The sequence below is a fragment of the Bubalus bubalis genome, chromosome 3 (genome assembly GCF_019923935.1).
Source record: "Bubalus bubalis isolate 160015118507 breed Murrah chromosome 3, NDDB_SH_1, whole genome shotgun sequence".
NCBI lineage: Eukaryota > Metazoa > Chordata > Mammalia > Artiodactyla > Bovidae > Bubalus > Bubalus bubalis.
In genome coordinates this window covers 101514849-101531006 of record NC_059159.1, presented here as the reverse complement: position 1 = coordinate 101531006, position 16158 = coordinate 101514849, and the positions used below count along the sequence as shown (strand labels likewise).

General features: G+C 37.7%; 1 protein-coding gene across 11 annotated transcripts in view; it reads left to right on the top strand.

Moving 5' to 3' along the window:
* Positions 1-16158, top strand: part of RIC1 (RIC1 homolog, RAB6A GEF complex partner 1) — a 141739-nt gene that overhangs the window by 99451 nt on the left and 26130 nt on the right. For 8 of the 11 annotated variants that reach the window (XM_045165035.1, XM_045165029.1, XM_045165030.1 and 5 more), the window contains 5 exons: positions 3253-3359; positions 9655-9799; positions 10482-10530; positions 12155-12307; positions 14068-14271. In XM_045165035.1, the coding sequence (XP_045020970.1) occupies positions 3253-3359; positions 9655-9799; positions 10482-10530; positions 12155-12307; positions 14068-14271 (658 nt within the window). The remainder of the gene's footprint in view (positions 1-3252; positions 3360-9654; positions 9800-10481; positions 10531-12154; positions 12308-14067; positions 14272-16158) is intronic. The other 3 variants (XM_045165033.1, XM_045165031.1, XM_045165038.1) reach the window with 1 other exon arrangement.

Here is a 16158-nt window from a genome sequence, read left to right as displayed (position 1 = left end):
AGGCATTTGTCTTCTGACAGGTTGAAATAACAGATCAGATTTTCTCTCCCACCTGAAATAGTCAAGAAAATGGACAAAGAGATGAAACAGATATTTCGAATTCAAGACATAGGACATCAGGCAACAAAGGACAGTGGTCCCTGAAAGATGAGAATCTAAATTAAAAAAAAAAACAAAAAACAACTCTTCAACTGTCCCAGTTTTAATTTCTTTGAGAGAGTTTCCAGCACGTGGATGGGGAGACAGAGCCTGGTAGATTCCCTGGACTGAGTGTGTGCAAATGAAAGTCTGGGAGACCAAAGCAGCAGGGGATCACAGACCAGACACCAGAGAGGAGAGAGTGGCACAAAGAGAGAACTCCAGAAAGCTATGGAGGGTTTCTTTTGAGTATTAAATTGAAATGTGGAAGATAAAAGACCCAAATCAAATATTACAGAAGAAAAGATTAATATACTTGAAGAACATAGCAAGAGAAAGGATACAAAATGAAACAGAAAAAAAAAGGAATTTAAAAACAGAGCATCAGGGAGCTATGGGCCTTTAAGCGGCCTGTTATTGCAGGTGTTTTATTTAGTCCCATTCTGATCCTTAAGAAGAGTTAGGCCTGGCTGGAAACCAATCAGAGCTGCTGTGAGGAGACCGTCTGACTTCTCCTACCTTGAAGGAGTACACATTAGGGTCAGAACATTCTGGCAGTCGTATGCTTGGTGTCATCCTGGTGTGTGCAGAAGCAGCTTTGGGTTTAAATCATTTTAAAAACAACATTGATGTTAAATTTTGCCCTGAGAATAGCCATGTAAGGAGAAATGGTGTTTTTTATGATTATTGTAGTTCAATTTTGAAATGTAGCCTAGATGTAATATAAAAATTCTTTTGGTTTCTGGCCCTTTGTAACAGTTTGACCCTTGTAAAAAAAATTTTTTAACAGAGCCATAACACATACCATAGATTCACGAGTATGTATAAAGATAGGTTCGATAAAGGACAGAAATGGTATGGACCTAACAGAAGCAGAGGATATTAAGAAGAGATGGCAAGAATACACAGAAGAACTGTACAAAAAAGATCTTCACGACCCAGATAATCACGATGGTGTGATCACTGACCTAGAGCCAGACATCCTGGAATGTGAATTCAAGTGGGCCTTAGAAAGCATCACTATGAACAAAGCTAGTGGAGGTGATGGAATTCCAGTTGAGCTATTCCAAATCCTGAAAGATGATGCTGTAAAAGTGCTGCACTCAATATGCCAGCAAATTTGGAAAACCCAGCAGTGGCCACAGGACTGGAAAAGGTCAGTTTTCATTCCAATCCCAAAGAAAGGCAATGCAAAGAATGCTCATACTACTGCACAATTGCACTCATCTCACACGCTAGTAAAGTAATGTTCAAAATTCTCCAAGCCAGGCTTCAGCAATATGTGAACCGTAAACTTCCTGATGTTCAAGCTGGTTTTAGAAAAGGCAGAGGAACCAGAGATCAAATTGCCAACATCCGCTGGATCATGGAAAAAGCAAGAGAGTTCCAGAAAACATCTATTTCTGCTTCATTGACTATGCCAAAGCCTTTGATTGTGTGGATCACAATAAACTGTGGAAAATTCTGAAAGAGATGGGAATACCAGACCACCTGACCTGCCTCTTGAGAAATCTGTATGCAGGTCAGGAAGCAAGAGTTAGAACTGGACATGGAACAGCAGACTGGTTCCAAATAGGAAAAGGAGTACATCAAGGCTGTATATTGTCACCCTGTTTATTTAATTTCTATGCAGAGTACATCATGAGAAATGCTGGACTGGAAGAAACACAAGCTGGAATCAAGATTGCCGGGAGAAATATCAATAACCTCAGATATGCAGATGACACCACCCTTATGGCAGAAAGTGAAGAGGAACTAAAAATAAAAAGCCTCTTGATGAAGGTAAAAGTGGAGAGTGAAAAAGTTGGCTTAAAGCTCAACATTCAGAAAATGAAGATCATGGCATCTGGTCCCATCACTTTATGGGAAATAGATGGGGAAACAGTGGAAACAGTGTCAGACTGGATTTTTCTGGGCTCCAAAATCACTGCAGATGGTGACTGCAGCCATGAAATTAAAAGACGCTTACTCCTTGGAAGGAAAGTTATGACCAACCTAGATAGCATATTCAAAAGCTGAGACATTACTTTGCCAACAAAGATTCGTCTAGTCAAGACTATGGTTTTTCCTGTGGTCATGTATGGATGTGAGAGTTGGACTGTGAAGAAGGCTGAGTGCCAAAGAATTGATGCTTTTGAACTGTGGTGTTGGAGAAGACTCTTGAGAGTCCCTTGGACTGCAAGGAGATCCAACCAGTCCATCCTAAAGGAGATCAGCCCTGGGATTTCTTTGGAAGGAATGATGCTAAAGTTGAAACTCCAGTACTTTGGCCACCTCATGCGAAGAGTTGACTCATTGGAAAAGACTCTGATGCTGGGAGGGATTGGGGGCAAGAGGAGAAGGGGACGACAGAGGATGAGATGGCTGGCTGGCATCACTGACTTGATGGACGTGAGTCTGAGAGAACTCCGGGAGTTGGTGATGGACAGGGAGGCCTGGCGTGCTGCGATTCATGGGGTCGCAAAGAGTCGGACACAACTGAGCAACTGATCTGATCTGATAATGTATACATACAAAAAATAATATAAAATGAAAAATAGCATATTACCAGTATTGAACTGATGAAACCCCTGCTTCCTCCTCTTCTGTGAAACATTCTTCTTTCTACCAGGGCAGTTACTAATCTGGAACTTGTGTGCACTAGCTCTTTGTGTATTTTTACCACGAATGTATTTCACTACTATGTTTTGGATGTTTTTCACAGTATAGAAATGAAATTATACTATTTATATAGATATATAGATAAATGGGTAGGTAGAGAGAGATGCTGTCCATTTTAAGGTATAGGACAAAAATTCATTTTCAGTTCTATATGGTATACTATTATATGAATATACCACAGTTTCTCTTCCCTTTGTCATTGCTGGACATGTGGATGGTTGGCATTTCTTTGCACTTACAGTCTTACAATGAACATTGTATATGTCACAAAGACAAGGATATTTCTGGGGTATATCTATAGGTGAAATCACTAGACTGTAGAATATGCATTTGTTTCAGATTATGAGATGACTGTAAATTATTTACAAAATGGTTGTGTTCTAGTTTACACTCCTATCAGCAGAACATATTTCCATAATCATGTTTTTTATATTTGTCTTTTTACACTGAAAGTCTTTTTGATTTTCACAGTGGTTCTGTACAGGTTTATACGATAGATAACACCACTGGAGCCATGCAGCTGTCTCATAAACTAGAATTAACAGCAAAACAGTATCCTGGTGAGTCCTCTTCTTTTTTTTTTCCCCTTTCTTCTTAATTACAGATAATATGTGTAGTGAGTTTTGATTTGAATTAGATGATGGATGCCAAAGGCCAAGTATTACTAAAACATGTAACAGCAATTCTCTCTGACTCAAGGATTTCTACTAGAGTCTCCTGGGAGACCTCTTTTATCTTCCATTTAGTTTTCTTTATCCTCACTTAGTTGTAGCCTCTATGTTGCTTGTCTGGGCTTTGCTTTAGACTCTTTCCTAATTTCATTGCCTCTGTTATTTTATGCCTTCATTTCCATTTAGTCATTCAACAAGTAATTATTGAGTACATACTATAGGCCAGACATTGTTCTAAATGCTGGTACACAGTAGTGAACAAAACAAAAAGTCTCTCTTGGAACTCCCTTTGTGACTCTTAGGTGAATTCTGTCCACTGGAGTAAGTGTAAAATCTGTTATTATTGGAAATGTTTTTGACTGAAACTAATAGAAAACCCAACTTACTATCCCTTAAACAAATAGTATTTATTCTCTATAATGGCAAGAAATCCAAAGGTAAGCTGCTATTGGCATTCGTTTGGCCTTTTCTTTCATGATCACAGGTTAACTTCTAAGGCCCAACTGTTACTTCTTGAGTCAAGAAGAAAGGAGGAAAGAAAGCATATGTATGTTTTCTGATCAGGAAAGCAGAAACTAGATTGAAACGAGTTTTTGCTGAGAGGATATCTGTTTGTTTCTTCCAGTCACCTGGGAAAACTACATTAGTCTTGAAGCCTTTGCATTATATTCTCTGTTTGAGATTTTTTTCATTTTTGAATCCTACAAGTTACACAGATTATAGATGAGCCTGAGGACTGGCTTGTGGTTGCAGATTCTCAGGGGAGCTTCTTTATTTTCCATTCAATACCATTGGCAAAAACAGGAAAGTGCTCCTTGCTGTTTTTTTCACCTTCTATGTGGTATAGTTTATTTCTCACTCTCCCTTGAACATGACATTGTATTCTCAGCATTACATGGGTATCTTCTATTCCCCGTCTTGACCAAGCTCTGAGTTTTATCTTCTGTTCCTCATGTGTTGAGAGTCATCATAGGTGAAAGTCAGGTCTCTAGGTTTTGGCAGAAAAATTCAGGGCAACAGCAGTTTGTACACTCACTTACCTCCCAGTGTTTTTTAATATTTTGAAATATTTAAGTATTCTGTTTAACATTTTACTTGTTGCAGTGTGGAGAGTCATTCCAGCTATCAAATTTGCTATATTGCCAGAAATAGAAATTAGTTCCTTAAGTTTTTATCACTCTAATTGCATAGCTTTTAAAGTTTGCTTTTTTTTTTCTTATTTCCTAAAGAGTTTTTGCTGCAACTGGCAAGAACAGGGTGTTGTGTATTTTGATTGTGTTTTCTAGCCCTTTTATCTGTTTCTTTTTTATCCATACTGTTGATGTGATGTCCAGTGCAATAACCACATGTGGTTATTTAAATGAAACTAAAAGAAAATCAAAACATTTCTTAGTTGCCTCAGTCAGTTTAGTCTCTCAGTCGTGTCTGACTCTTGGCGACCCCGTGGACTGCAGCACGCCGGGCTTCCCAGTCCATCACAACTTTCCGGAGATTGCTCAAGTTCATATCCATCGAGTTGGCAGTGCCATCCAGCCATCTCATCTTCCGTCTTCCCCTTCTCCTCCTGCCTTCACTCTGTCCCAGCATCAGGGTCTTTACCAGTAAATCATTTCTTCACATCAGGTGGCCCAAATATTGGAGCTTCAGCATCAGTCCTTCCAATGATATTCAGGACTGATTTCCTTTAGGATTGACTGGTTTGGTCTCCTTGCAGTCCAAGGGACTCTCAAGAGTCTTCTCCAACACCACAAATCAAAAACATCAATTCTTCAGCACTCAGGTTTCTTTATGGTCCAACTCTCACATCGATACATGACTACTGGAATAACCATAGCTTTGACTAGACAGACCTTTGTCAGCAAAGTAGTGTTTCTGCTTTTTAATATGCTGTCTAGGTTGGTCATAGCTTTTCTTCCAAGGAGCAATCGTCCTTTAATTTCATGGCTGCAGTCACCATCTGCAGAGATTTTGGAGACCAAGAAAATGAAGTCTGTCACTATTTCCAGTTTCCCATCTATTTGCCATGTAGTGATGTGACTGGATACCATGATCTTCATTTTTTGAATGTTGAGTTTTAAGCCAGCTTTTTCTCTCTCCTCTTTCACTTTCGTCAAGAAGCTCTTTAGTTCCTCTTCATTTTCTGCCATGAGGATGGTGTCATCTGCATATCTGAGGTTATTCTATTTCTCCCAGCATTGTTGATTTCAGCTTGTGCCTCATGCAGCCCGGCATCTTGCATGATTTTCTTCATATAAGTTAAATAAGTAAGGTGGCAATATGCAGCCTATATGTACTTCTTTCTCAATTTGGAACCAGTCCATTGTTCCATGGCTGGTTCTAACGGTTGCTTCTTGACCTGCATACAGATTTCTTAGGAGGCAGGTAAGGTGGTCTGGTATTCCCATCTCTTAAGAATTTTCCACAGTTTGTTGTGATCCATACAGACAAAGGCTTTAGTCAGTAAAGCAGAAGTATATGTTTTTCTGGAAGTTTCTTGTATTTCTGTGATCCAACGGATGTTGGCAGTTTGATCTTTGGTTCCTCTGCCTTTTTGAAATCCAGCTTGAACATCTGGACGTTCTTGGTTCACATGCTATTGAAGCCTCACTGGGCAAATTTTGAGTATTACTTTGCTAGCCTGTGAGATGAGTGCAATTGTACAGTAGTTTGGCATTGCCTTTCTTGGGATTGGAATGAACACTGACCTTTTCCTGTCCTGTGGCCACAGCTGAGTTTTCCAAATATGCTGGCATATTGAGTGCAGCACTTTCAAAGCTGCAGTAAATCATTGTTTAGGATTTGAACTAGCTCAGTTGGAATTCCATCACCTTCACTAGCTTTGTTCATAGTGATGCTTCCTAAGGCCTACTTGACTTCACATTCCAGGATGTCTGGTTCTAGGTGAGTGATCACATCATCGTGATTATCTGGGTCATGAAGATCTTTTGTGTATTGTTGCCACCTCTTCTTAGTATCTTCTGCTTCTGTTAGGTCAGTACCATTTCTGTCCTTTATTGTGCCCATCATTGCATGAAATGTTCCCGTGGTATCTCTAATTTTCTTGAAGAGAGCTCTAGTCTTTCCCATTCTATTGTTTTCCTCTTTCTTTGCATTGATCACTGAGGAAGGCTTTCTTATCTCTCGTTGCTATTTTTTTTAACTCTGCATTCAGATGGTTATATCTGTCCTTTTCTCCTTTGCCTTTTGCTTCTCTTCTTTTCACAGCTATCTGTAAGACCTCCTCAGAGAGCCATTTTGCCTTTTTGCATTTGTTTTTCTTGGGGATGGTCTTGATCACTGCCTCCTGTACAATGTTTGAACCTCCATCCATAGTTCTTCAGGCACTCTGTCTGTCAGATCTAATCCCTTGAATCTATTTGTCACGCCCACTGTATAATTGTAAGGGATTTGATTTAGATCATACCTGAATGGCTTAGTGGTTTTTATTACTTTCTTCAATAAGGAGTTCATGATCTGAGCTACAGTCAGCTCCCCATCTTGTTTTTGCTCAGCTTCTCCATCTTTGGTTGCAAAGAATATAATCAGTCTGGTTTTGGTATTGGCCTTCTGGTGATGTCCATGTGTAGAGTTGTCTCTTGTGTTGTTGGAAGAGGGTGTGTGCTGTGACCAGCGTGTTCTCTTGACAAAACTCCGTTAGCCTTTGCCATGCTTCATTCTGTACTCCAAGGTCAAACTTGCCTGTTACTCCACGTATCTCTTGACTTCCTACTTTTGCACTCCAGTCTCCTATGATGAAAAGGACATCTTTTTTTTTTTTTGGTGTTAGTTCTAAAAGCTCTTGTAGGTCATCATAGAACCGTTCAGCTTCACCTTCTTTGGGATTAGTGATTGGGGGCATGGATTTGGATTACTATGAAATCTCAGTTGCCTCTTTACACCTAAATGTTAAATAGCCTGATGCAGCTTAGTGGCTGTCTGTTAGACCAAGCAAATATAGAATATTTACATCATTTCAGGAAGTTCTGTTGATCCCTTCTGTTGATCGTTTGACAACACTGTACTGAATTTTTCAGCTTGTTTTCTTTTCTCAGGTTCTTGGAATGCCGTTTCTCCCTTTAGTTATCTGCTAACTCCTGCTCTTGTGGTCTTTGTTATGGGAGAGGGCTGCCCTTTTGGATTACGTAACTTTTGGCTATAAAGCTGCTTAAAATGTTGGGAGATTTGTGTTGTCCTGCCTCCTGAACAGACATAAGCGTCTATGTTTCTTCTGGCTTCACTGGCTGATTTTTACAGGTGGCAGCACATCAGGAATCCTTACATGATCATCAGCTTCCATTCTGATTCTCAGACTCATGTTGCCCTGAAACCCCTTTTTTGTCTTTGTATAAGGATGTGAGACCCCCAACTCCCTAGTCACACCTAGGTCCCATTCCAACCTTCTGTCCCTATATTTCCAACTATTTTCGCCTCATCACTTCCCACTCTTCACATCTGCTGCTGCTAAGTCGCTTCAGTTTGCCCGACTCTGTGCGACCCCATAGACGGCAGCCCACCAGGCTCCCCCGTCCCTGGGATTCTCCAGGCAAGAACACTGGAGTGGGTTGCCATTTCCTTCTCCAGTGCAGGAAAGTGAAAAGTGAAAGTCAATATTGAAAGTGAAGTCTCTCAGTCGTACCCGACTCTTAGTGACCCCATGGACTGCAGCCTACCAGGCTCCTCCATCCATGGGATTTTCCAGGCAAGAGTACTGGAGTGGGGTGCCATTGCCTTCTCCGACTCTTCACACCTAGGCTGCCTTAATTCAAGCACTAACCAGTCTCACTTTTGGTTTTTTTCTTCTGGCTCCTGGAGATCATCCTTTCTGTCTTGCAAATTCAACTGTAACAGCAAGTTCGGGATTATTTTTTACATTTTTCTCATTATGCAAATTATCACAATCTAAGTTTACAGTAGGTTACCAGCTAGATAAATTTTTTGTATTCCTGCCACTTGAAAATTAGGTTAACCATCATTACTATTTTATTGTACATCTATGTACCTAGATTTTTTTAACGTGTACAGTGCTTGGAAAATATGTACATATGTATGTATGTAGATATAGATACAGATATATATATTTACTTGGGATAATAGGAATACTGTTTATAAGCTAAAACACTAGCAGCTTTTCGTGATAGTAAATATACATCTAAACCTTATTTTTTTTTCTTGCACATGGAATTGCTTTCGTTTTATAAGCCTTGATTTGAGTTTGTATTTTTTCCTTGGTTTGGATTTAAATTTCTCTCCTAAGTGTGTAAAGTATACTAAGATATAATGTTGCTTAGACATGTTCCCATTTTTATATACATAAATACCAGTTACTCATATACCTGAATTATGGTGGGAAATGGTAATATGAGGATTCAAACATAGGCAGAGGGAAAAAGTTTTACTCTGTTAATCAAGCCTGTCTTTTGTAGGCTAATATCTGTATACCACCCCTTTGCAGCAGATATATTTACAACAAAAATTTATTAATACTGCAGATGTAAAGAACTGTAATTGTAAAGAAGGTCATACAGATCTTTTTGAATTCCTGATGGGAAATGCTGGTATGTTTCATTTAACTCTGCAGTAAAGAAACTTGGATTTTACTATGCAATGAAATTTTCCCCTTTAGTAATTATATATAGGGTTAGAAGAAATATTATTAGTTAAAAGAAGATGTAAGCATCTATACTGCTGAAGCTGGAGTTTACCTACTTAATCCTAATATAAGGTTAAACTTCAATTTGCTTTAATTTGACTCCCTTTGATATTACTGAAAAAACATGGAGATCATGGTAAAATATTTTATATTTTGAAACACCTCATACTTTGTAGAGTACTTTGATATTGTATTGAATTATTCAAGGGAAATATTATTCCCATCTTAGAGAAACTGATTTTCCCAAAGCCAAAGAGTTTTTAAGACCACACAGTTGTATCAATAGTTATTTAAGCTAATAGCAGCAAGAAATGGTTCTGGGTTCTTACGAATCACTTGGGTACAGAGTTTGTTCTGCTTAGATCAGGCCCAGGCTGATGATCATACTAATTTTAAAAAGCCCTAAATGAACTGAATTCATCTCACTGAAGCAGACATGCCTTTTTGCTTGTTTCAAGTTGAAGATAGAGGCTGTAAAAAGTACTAAGTATGAAGCAGTCATTTATCCTTAACTTTTCTGTGGTTTCTTAACAGACATTTGGAACAAAACAGGAGCTGTTAAGTTGGTCAGGTGGTCTCCTGACAATAGTGTTGTAATAGTGACCTGGGAGTATGGAGGCCTTTCTTTATGGAGTGTGTTTGGAGCCCAGCTGATTTGTACACTTGGAGGAGATTTTGCGTGAGTCAATAAAGAAATTTTGGACAAAATAACTCCATTTTATCTGAGACAATACACACACACACACACATGCATGCACTTTGTCATACAGCTACCAGTTTCCCTTATTTGACTCTTACCCCAAAACAGTTTATAAGGTTCAGAATTAATTTATTCATAATGTATCAATGCCTCATACATCCATCCTCTTTCAGTTGATTGTTCATTCAATAAAAATGCATTTATTTATCGAGCCCCTGTTGTGTATGTGATAAATGTTTGATTCAAGGCTAAATCACACATGAATCTATTCAAGTAGCTTATTATCTAATAAGAGCTGTAAACTATATATATACAAGTAGCTAGTAGGAAGTGAAAAATTACATTATCTCATTGAGTTAGTATAGGTTCTCTGTGGGTTGACAGAAGTGGGTTAATATCTCTGCCCGTTTCATATATTACACTGAACTTTAGTCCTGACATAATGAACACACCTGCCCAAACTGCATGACCCTGTCAAGAAATTATGTAGTACCTGGAAGACTGTATCTCATTGACATACCTAGGTATATTGACCAGGAGTCTCATATTTCACACAGTATTGGGTATTTCGCTTTCAAAGGAAAAAAATCATGTTTTAAAAATTTAAGCTAAATGTTGTATGCAATTAGAAGATTCTTTTTAATTTTCTGTTCTGTTTCAGTTATAGGTCAGATGGTACCAAAAAAGATCCCCTTAAAATCAACTCTATGGTAAGTTCATTCTATAAAAATATTGATACAATGTGAAAAACTTGTTTTTTTTTCTTCCTGTTTTTCCCTCATACTGACCTAATAAAATTAAAAAAGCTCTTCTAGTCTCATGAGACTCTTCTTACACAGTTCTTGCTTTAATAAAAGCGTTATCTTTAACAGTCTGTCTTTAACAGGCTATCTAATTTTCAGTGTTTGATTTTTATTTTGTTTTGTTGTGTCCAATAAGCCCTGTCGTCTCTGTGAACACAGCGACTGTTCAGATCAGGCGTTTGTTTTTCCAAAACATACCTGCATTTCTTATGTGACTCAGCACCCACTTCCCATAGCCTCCTTTCTTTTAATGTGAAGTGTTCATTGGGTCTTTTTCCTGGAGGACATGTACATTATTTGAGCATATTTTAAACTTTTCCGTAGACTTAAAAGAATTGTAGTCCTTGTTGTAATAGTATTTTTACCATCAGTTTTCAGCAGCTTCTGTAGAAAGCAGTGAGGTATAACTACCCTTGTCTTTACATAAAAACATTTTCTTACTATAGCCCTCTCCATACCATCTTTGTGAAATTAGTGGCTGTGAGGCTTAGGCTTACCACTACCTTTCTCTCCTGCTCCACAGAGGAAGGAATTTTCTGATCGTGGGTTTCTCAAAGGATTTAAACCACCATGGTTGCCTTAAAAGCATGGCTTCCCAACCTTTCATCACCAAGGATCCCATTTAATGGCTCTACACACCTTCATACTTTTAATTTTCAAACACCATTTCTGTGACTGCCAATCAGTGCTTCTGAATGGCGTGCAACAACTGGTGTTACCAGCCTCACTAAGCTGATATTTTAATTACAAACTAAGAATCTTAGCATTTTAGTTAACTTGTGCAACTGAAACTTTTCATGGGAAAGCACAACTTATGAAATTTTGCAGCAATTCATGGACCTCTCCTCCCCTCATTAGTATTTTCTTGGCCTTGCAGGTTAGGAATTAATACTCTTCCCATGATTTTTTTTTGAGTGATTTTAATAATCATGAAATCTAGTTATAGAATATTAAAATTCACTGGGCCTGGTTAATTTCTTTGAGCTCTCTCATTTTATAAAGGAAGAAACTTACACCCTGTGAAACCAAATAGTTTGGCCAAGGTAGTACAACAAAATGGTAGCCAAGCTGCAGTGGAAACCCTAGTCTCATAGTCGCCAGTCCATTGTTCTTTGTTCTCTACAAGATTGTATCTGTTTCAGTGCTTGTTTGTCAAGCTTCAGCTATGTAATGTGGATCTTGTCTTTCTGAGGAAGTTCTTTGTATTTGAGAGGCAGTTAAATTCATAGAGAAGTTGCAGATAGCAGTAGGCATTTCTTAGGATTTCTAGCTAGGATTAGTATGTAGTGTTTTCACTATTCTAGGTGGAGAGCAATGATGGTTTCTACTGGCAATCTAAGATGTAGTAGATGGAGGTATATGATTCTTGTCTGTGGTGTTTGTCATGGTATCTCCAGCCTTCAGAAGTAATTAATAATGCTTATTGTTGGTTATTTTAGAATTTAAATATTTAAAACCAGGAAAAAATAACAAATTTTCTATTGCTTTGATTTTCCCCCTCTTCTTTTTCTCCCCGACCTCTTTTCCTAAGAGCTGGGGTGCTGAAGGCTATCACCTCTGGGTAATCAGTGGATTTGGTTCTCAAAATACTGAAAATGAGTCTGACTCCAAGAGTATAGTTAAACAGCCTGGTATTCTACTGTTTCAGTTTATCAAGAGTGCACTCACTGTAAACCCTTGTATGGTAAGTTTATTTAATTAAAACTCTGTTTGGTTTTGTTTTTAATGGCTTTCATGTAGAATATCAGACACAGATATGTCCTTATAACACAGATAATGTTGTATGTACTCCTAAAATTGGCATACGATCTTCTTTTGTATATTTTCTATGATTATTAGGTTTCTTTTTAATTTATATTAAATAATACCCCCAAATTTTATTTCTGAGCAGGATTAGCTTTTGGAGGGGGTAGGCCGCAGGATCTTAGTTCCCTGACCAGGGGTCAGACCTGCGCCCTCTGCAGTTGATGCACTGAGTTGTAACCACTGGACCACCACGGAAGTCCCATGCTTTTTTTTTTTTTTAAGTAGGATCATAAGCAACTTGAGAAAAAACAGTGTTTACAGATTTACTTGAATAAAATTTAGTGTTAATAACATTTCCCAAAGTGTGTTCCACCAGGCACAATTTGTGAGAAATATAAATAGCAATTACATAGAATAAGAAAATGTTCTGTTGTCTTGTGTGAAATAAAGGAGTTAAAGCTGTAGAAATTTCTTTAGCATAGTAATCTAGTCTTTAATACGCTAATGTGCATCATAAAAGTCCAGGAGTTGGTATATAAAAAGCAATATTTCCCAAGCTTACTTACCTATGAATTTTTAAGGAAGATCTGCAAGAAAATAAGCCTAGAATTCTGCTTTGGGAAACACTGCCCCAAATTATAACATAAATTCATGTTTATCAGTCTGAAATAAGATATTAATATTGCTATTTATATGTAAAAATAGTATGTGTTACATGATAGAAATGCATATCTTAGTATCTGCCATCAATGGGTTTTTAAATATATGGTGCAACCAGTTTCTAGTTAAAATTTACAACACACTGAGAAAGAATGAAAGTACTGTGGATCTTAGACCTTATTACTGTAGTTGAATAATAAGAAAAACAAGGGTAGAGGATTTCTTCCTCTGCTCCCTCATTCAAAATAATAATATAAAAACACCCCAAGTTTTATGTCAAGATGATATTTGGACTACAGTGGGAACATGAGGAGTAAGGATGCTGATCTGTCTAATTTATAAAAAATAGTGAGTGAATAATCTGCCTACATTTGAAAACACTGGCCTTTCACAGAAGTAGAAACTTCTTGTCTAAATGTCTTCAGAACCTGGCACATCCCTTGGTACTAACCAAGCATTCACCAAGCAATTATTGAATTGTTCTAAACCAGGCTGTAGGCTACTCTTCCTCCTCCCCATGATTTAAAAGATCCTCCAGAATCCAGTTATCCCTGTGTCTAATCCACTCCTTGCCATGTAGGCACATCGGTGAGCATATACACAAAGTGACCAGACATCTTTTCTTATCATCATTCATGAGATACTTTATATAAAACTACTTTGTAAACTGTAGACATTGAGTAGTTTTATTCAGTTTTCAGATGGAAAATCTCTCATAGCATTGCCATTTTGAAGTAGTTATGAAAGATACTTCTATAGCAGTTGTAATCCTGGGCATGTTTTGGAATCTATATGATAAAACAAACTTTAATAAAGATTTTTTTACACTGGGAAGAAATCATTAAAATGTTGCCTGTTAGTCTTAAATGTAACAGGGTGAGCGATTTTTATGTAGTCTTGTCCTCTGTGAGGAGAATCAATGCTGAAAGGTATGGTATATTCCCAGCAATAAAACTAAATTGACATTTTACTTACTTTCCCCCACCTTACTTGTTTTTATTTGCTTTCCTTCCCTCTGCTTCCTTTTCCCTCATCTAGAGTAACCAAGAGCAAGTGTTGCTTCAGGGGGAGGATCGATTGTACTTGAACTGTGGAGAGGCCTCACAGAGCCAGAATCCCAGGAGTTCTTCAGCTCACTCTGATCACAGAACCCGTCAGGAAAAGAGCCCATTTGCAGGTGGCGGTTTAGAGTCTCAGAGTTTAAGCACTTTACTTGGTCATCGGCATTGGCATGTAGTACAGGTAAGTCTTCAAATGCTGTTGACTAGTGACTTAGTCCTTGCTAAGATAGCACCTAAAACAGATTTTTAAGTAATTCATTTGCTGCTTTAGAGAACTGAGGAACTTTCTAACCTTTTTTGACTGTCACGTCTCTCTTCTGCTTTTCTGTGCTCTTGTCCTCTTGTCTTCTCCTTTCTTTCCCCCAGTCCATTAGTAAGTGAATAGTTTGAAAAACTAGAAGTTTATGCTTTGCCCTTTTACTGTGCAGGACTGTCAGCCTTCTTTTGGTATAAATTTAGCTCTAGATTTGCAGAGGCAGAAGTGTGGTAATTTCATGAAAAGTGACACTGTCAATTAGTCCCCTGTCCAGATGATCTTGTAGTCCTAATGGGTACACATTGAGCTTAATTGCCTGACTTTGGACCCAAGTTGAAGACTTGTGATTAGTCTAGAACATTATTGTTAATAATTTTATTATTTCTTGGTCTTGCTCCAGATTATTTACTCATTCTGATATAACTTTCAAATTAGTGGTTTCTTTTAGTAATTCTGATAAATTGACATTTAATATAGAAATTAATTCTGAGTTTTGAAAACAAAATTAATTTGGACAAGTTAGTAAATTGAAGTTTCTTGAAAGAAACTTTCATACATATTTCAGAGTCCTAAGTGTTTTCTTCCCAGTTTTGTCACCAAAGTGTCTTAGATACATCAGAGTCTACTCTTGAGTTAGTTTCTTTTAGTCATTGTCTATTTCCACAATTCTTTGTCTTCTACATTCTATACTTTTACCTAGCTTACTTCACCTCCCATGTTATTTTCAATTGACTTTGAGTGAAGATAATGAGAGATAGAAGAATGGTCTCTGTGTGAAAAATTAAAGGAAGAATATCTCCTACATTGACATGTGGTATACACTAAAAGAAAATGTATTTAACTTACATTGATAAATTCATAAAATCAAACAATGTGCATACCATTTTATAATTAGTAACAGTTATTAAATAAAACTGCATCAGCTACTTCCTTGACTAAAATTTTCCACTGCTCCCTTCTCTCCTATAGCCATTTCTCTGCTATTTTCATTCCCCCATACTTTGAACTATTCATTCTACACTGACCTAGCATGAATGCCAGTTCTGCCTAGCCAGGTCTGTGTTGCCAGAGAGCCAAGTAGAGCAGAGGATCGAAGAAGGTAGGTCTGGAACTCAAAAATCCATCAGGCAATAACAAAAACGGAATTTCCTTCCAGCTCAAAAATTCAGTGATTCTGTGATTCATAGCCATCTATGAAGTATCCTGTGTTAGAAGCATATAACACTGCTTTTACAACTTCAGACAAATAGGTACTAGCAAGATTCTTCTGTCATTCTGTTCTTTAGATATCTAAACTACTCAGAAAGATAAACTTAACTCTAGCTTTACCTAATGGTTTCCATTTCCTTAAAGCTAATAAAAATAATGCTAGAGTTGTTGTATTCCCCCCAAATTAAGTTATAATGGACTCATAGAATTTTTAGAGCTGGAAGGACCTTAGCAATCTTGTAGTCCAACTAGATTTTATACATGAGGAAATTGAAGCTCAGGGAAGTTAGGTGACTTGCCCAAGGTCACACAGCAGAATAGTGGCAGACTTGATCCTTACCATGATACAAATTAAGGGAAAAATAGAACCTATCTTAAAACGTAGGTACTAAATGTTGAAGCATATGATATACTGCTGACTTAGATCTATTAATAAAACCTAGCATGTGCCTACTTGGCATTGTTTTTACTTTGAGTTGCCCTATGCTTTGTTTGCTGGTAATCCAGCCACAAGAGTCAATGCAGTGTTTTGGTGGTGTGTGTTTGGTAGTGTGGTTTTACAGTGTCCATATAATGTTAATACTTTACCTTCCAGACATTTTA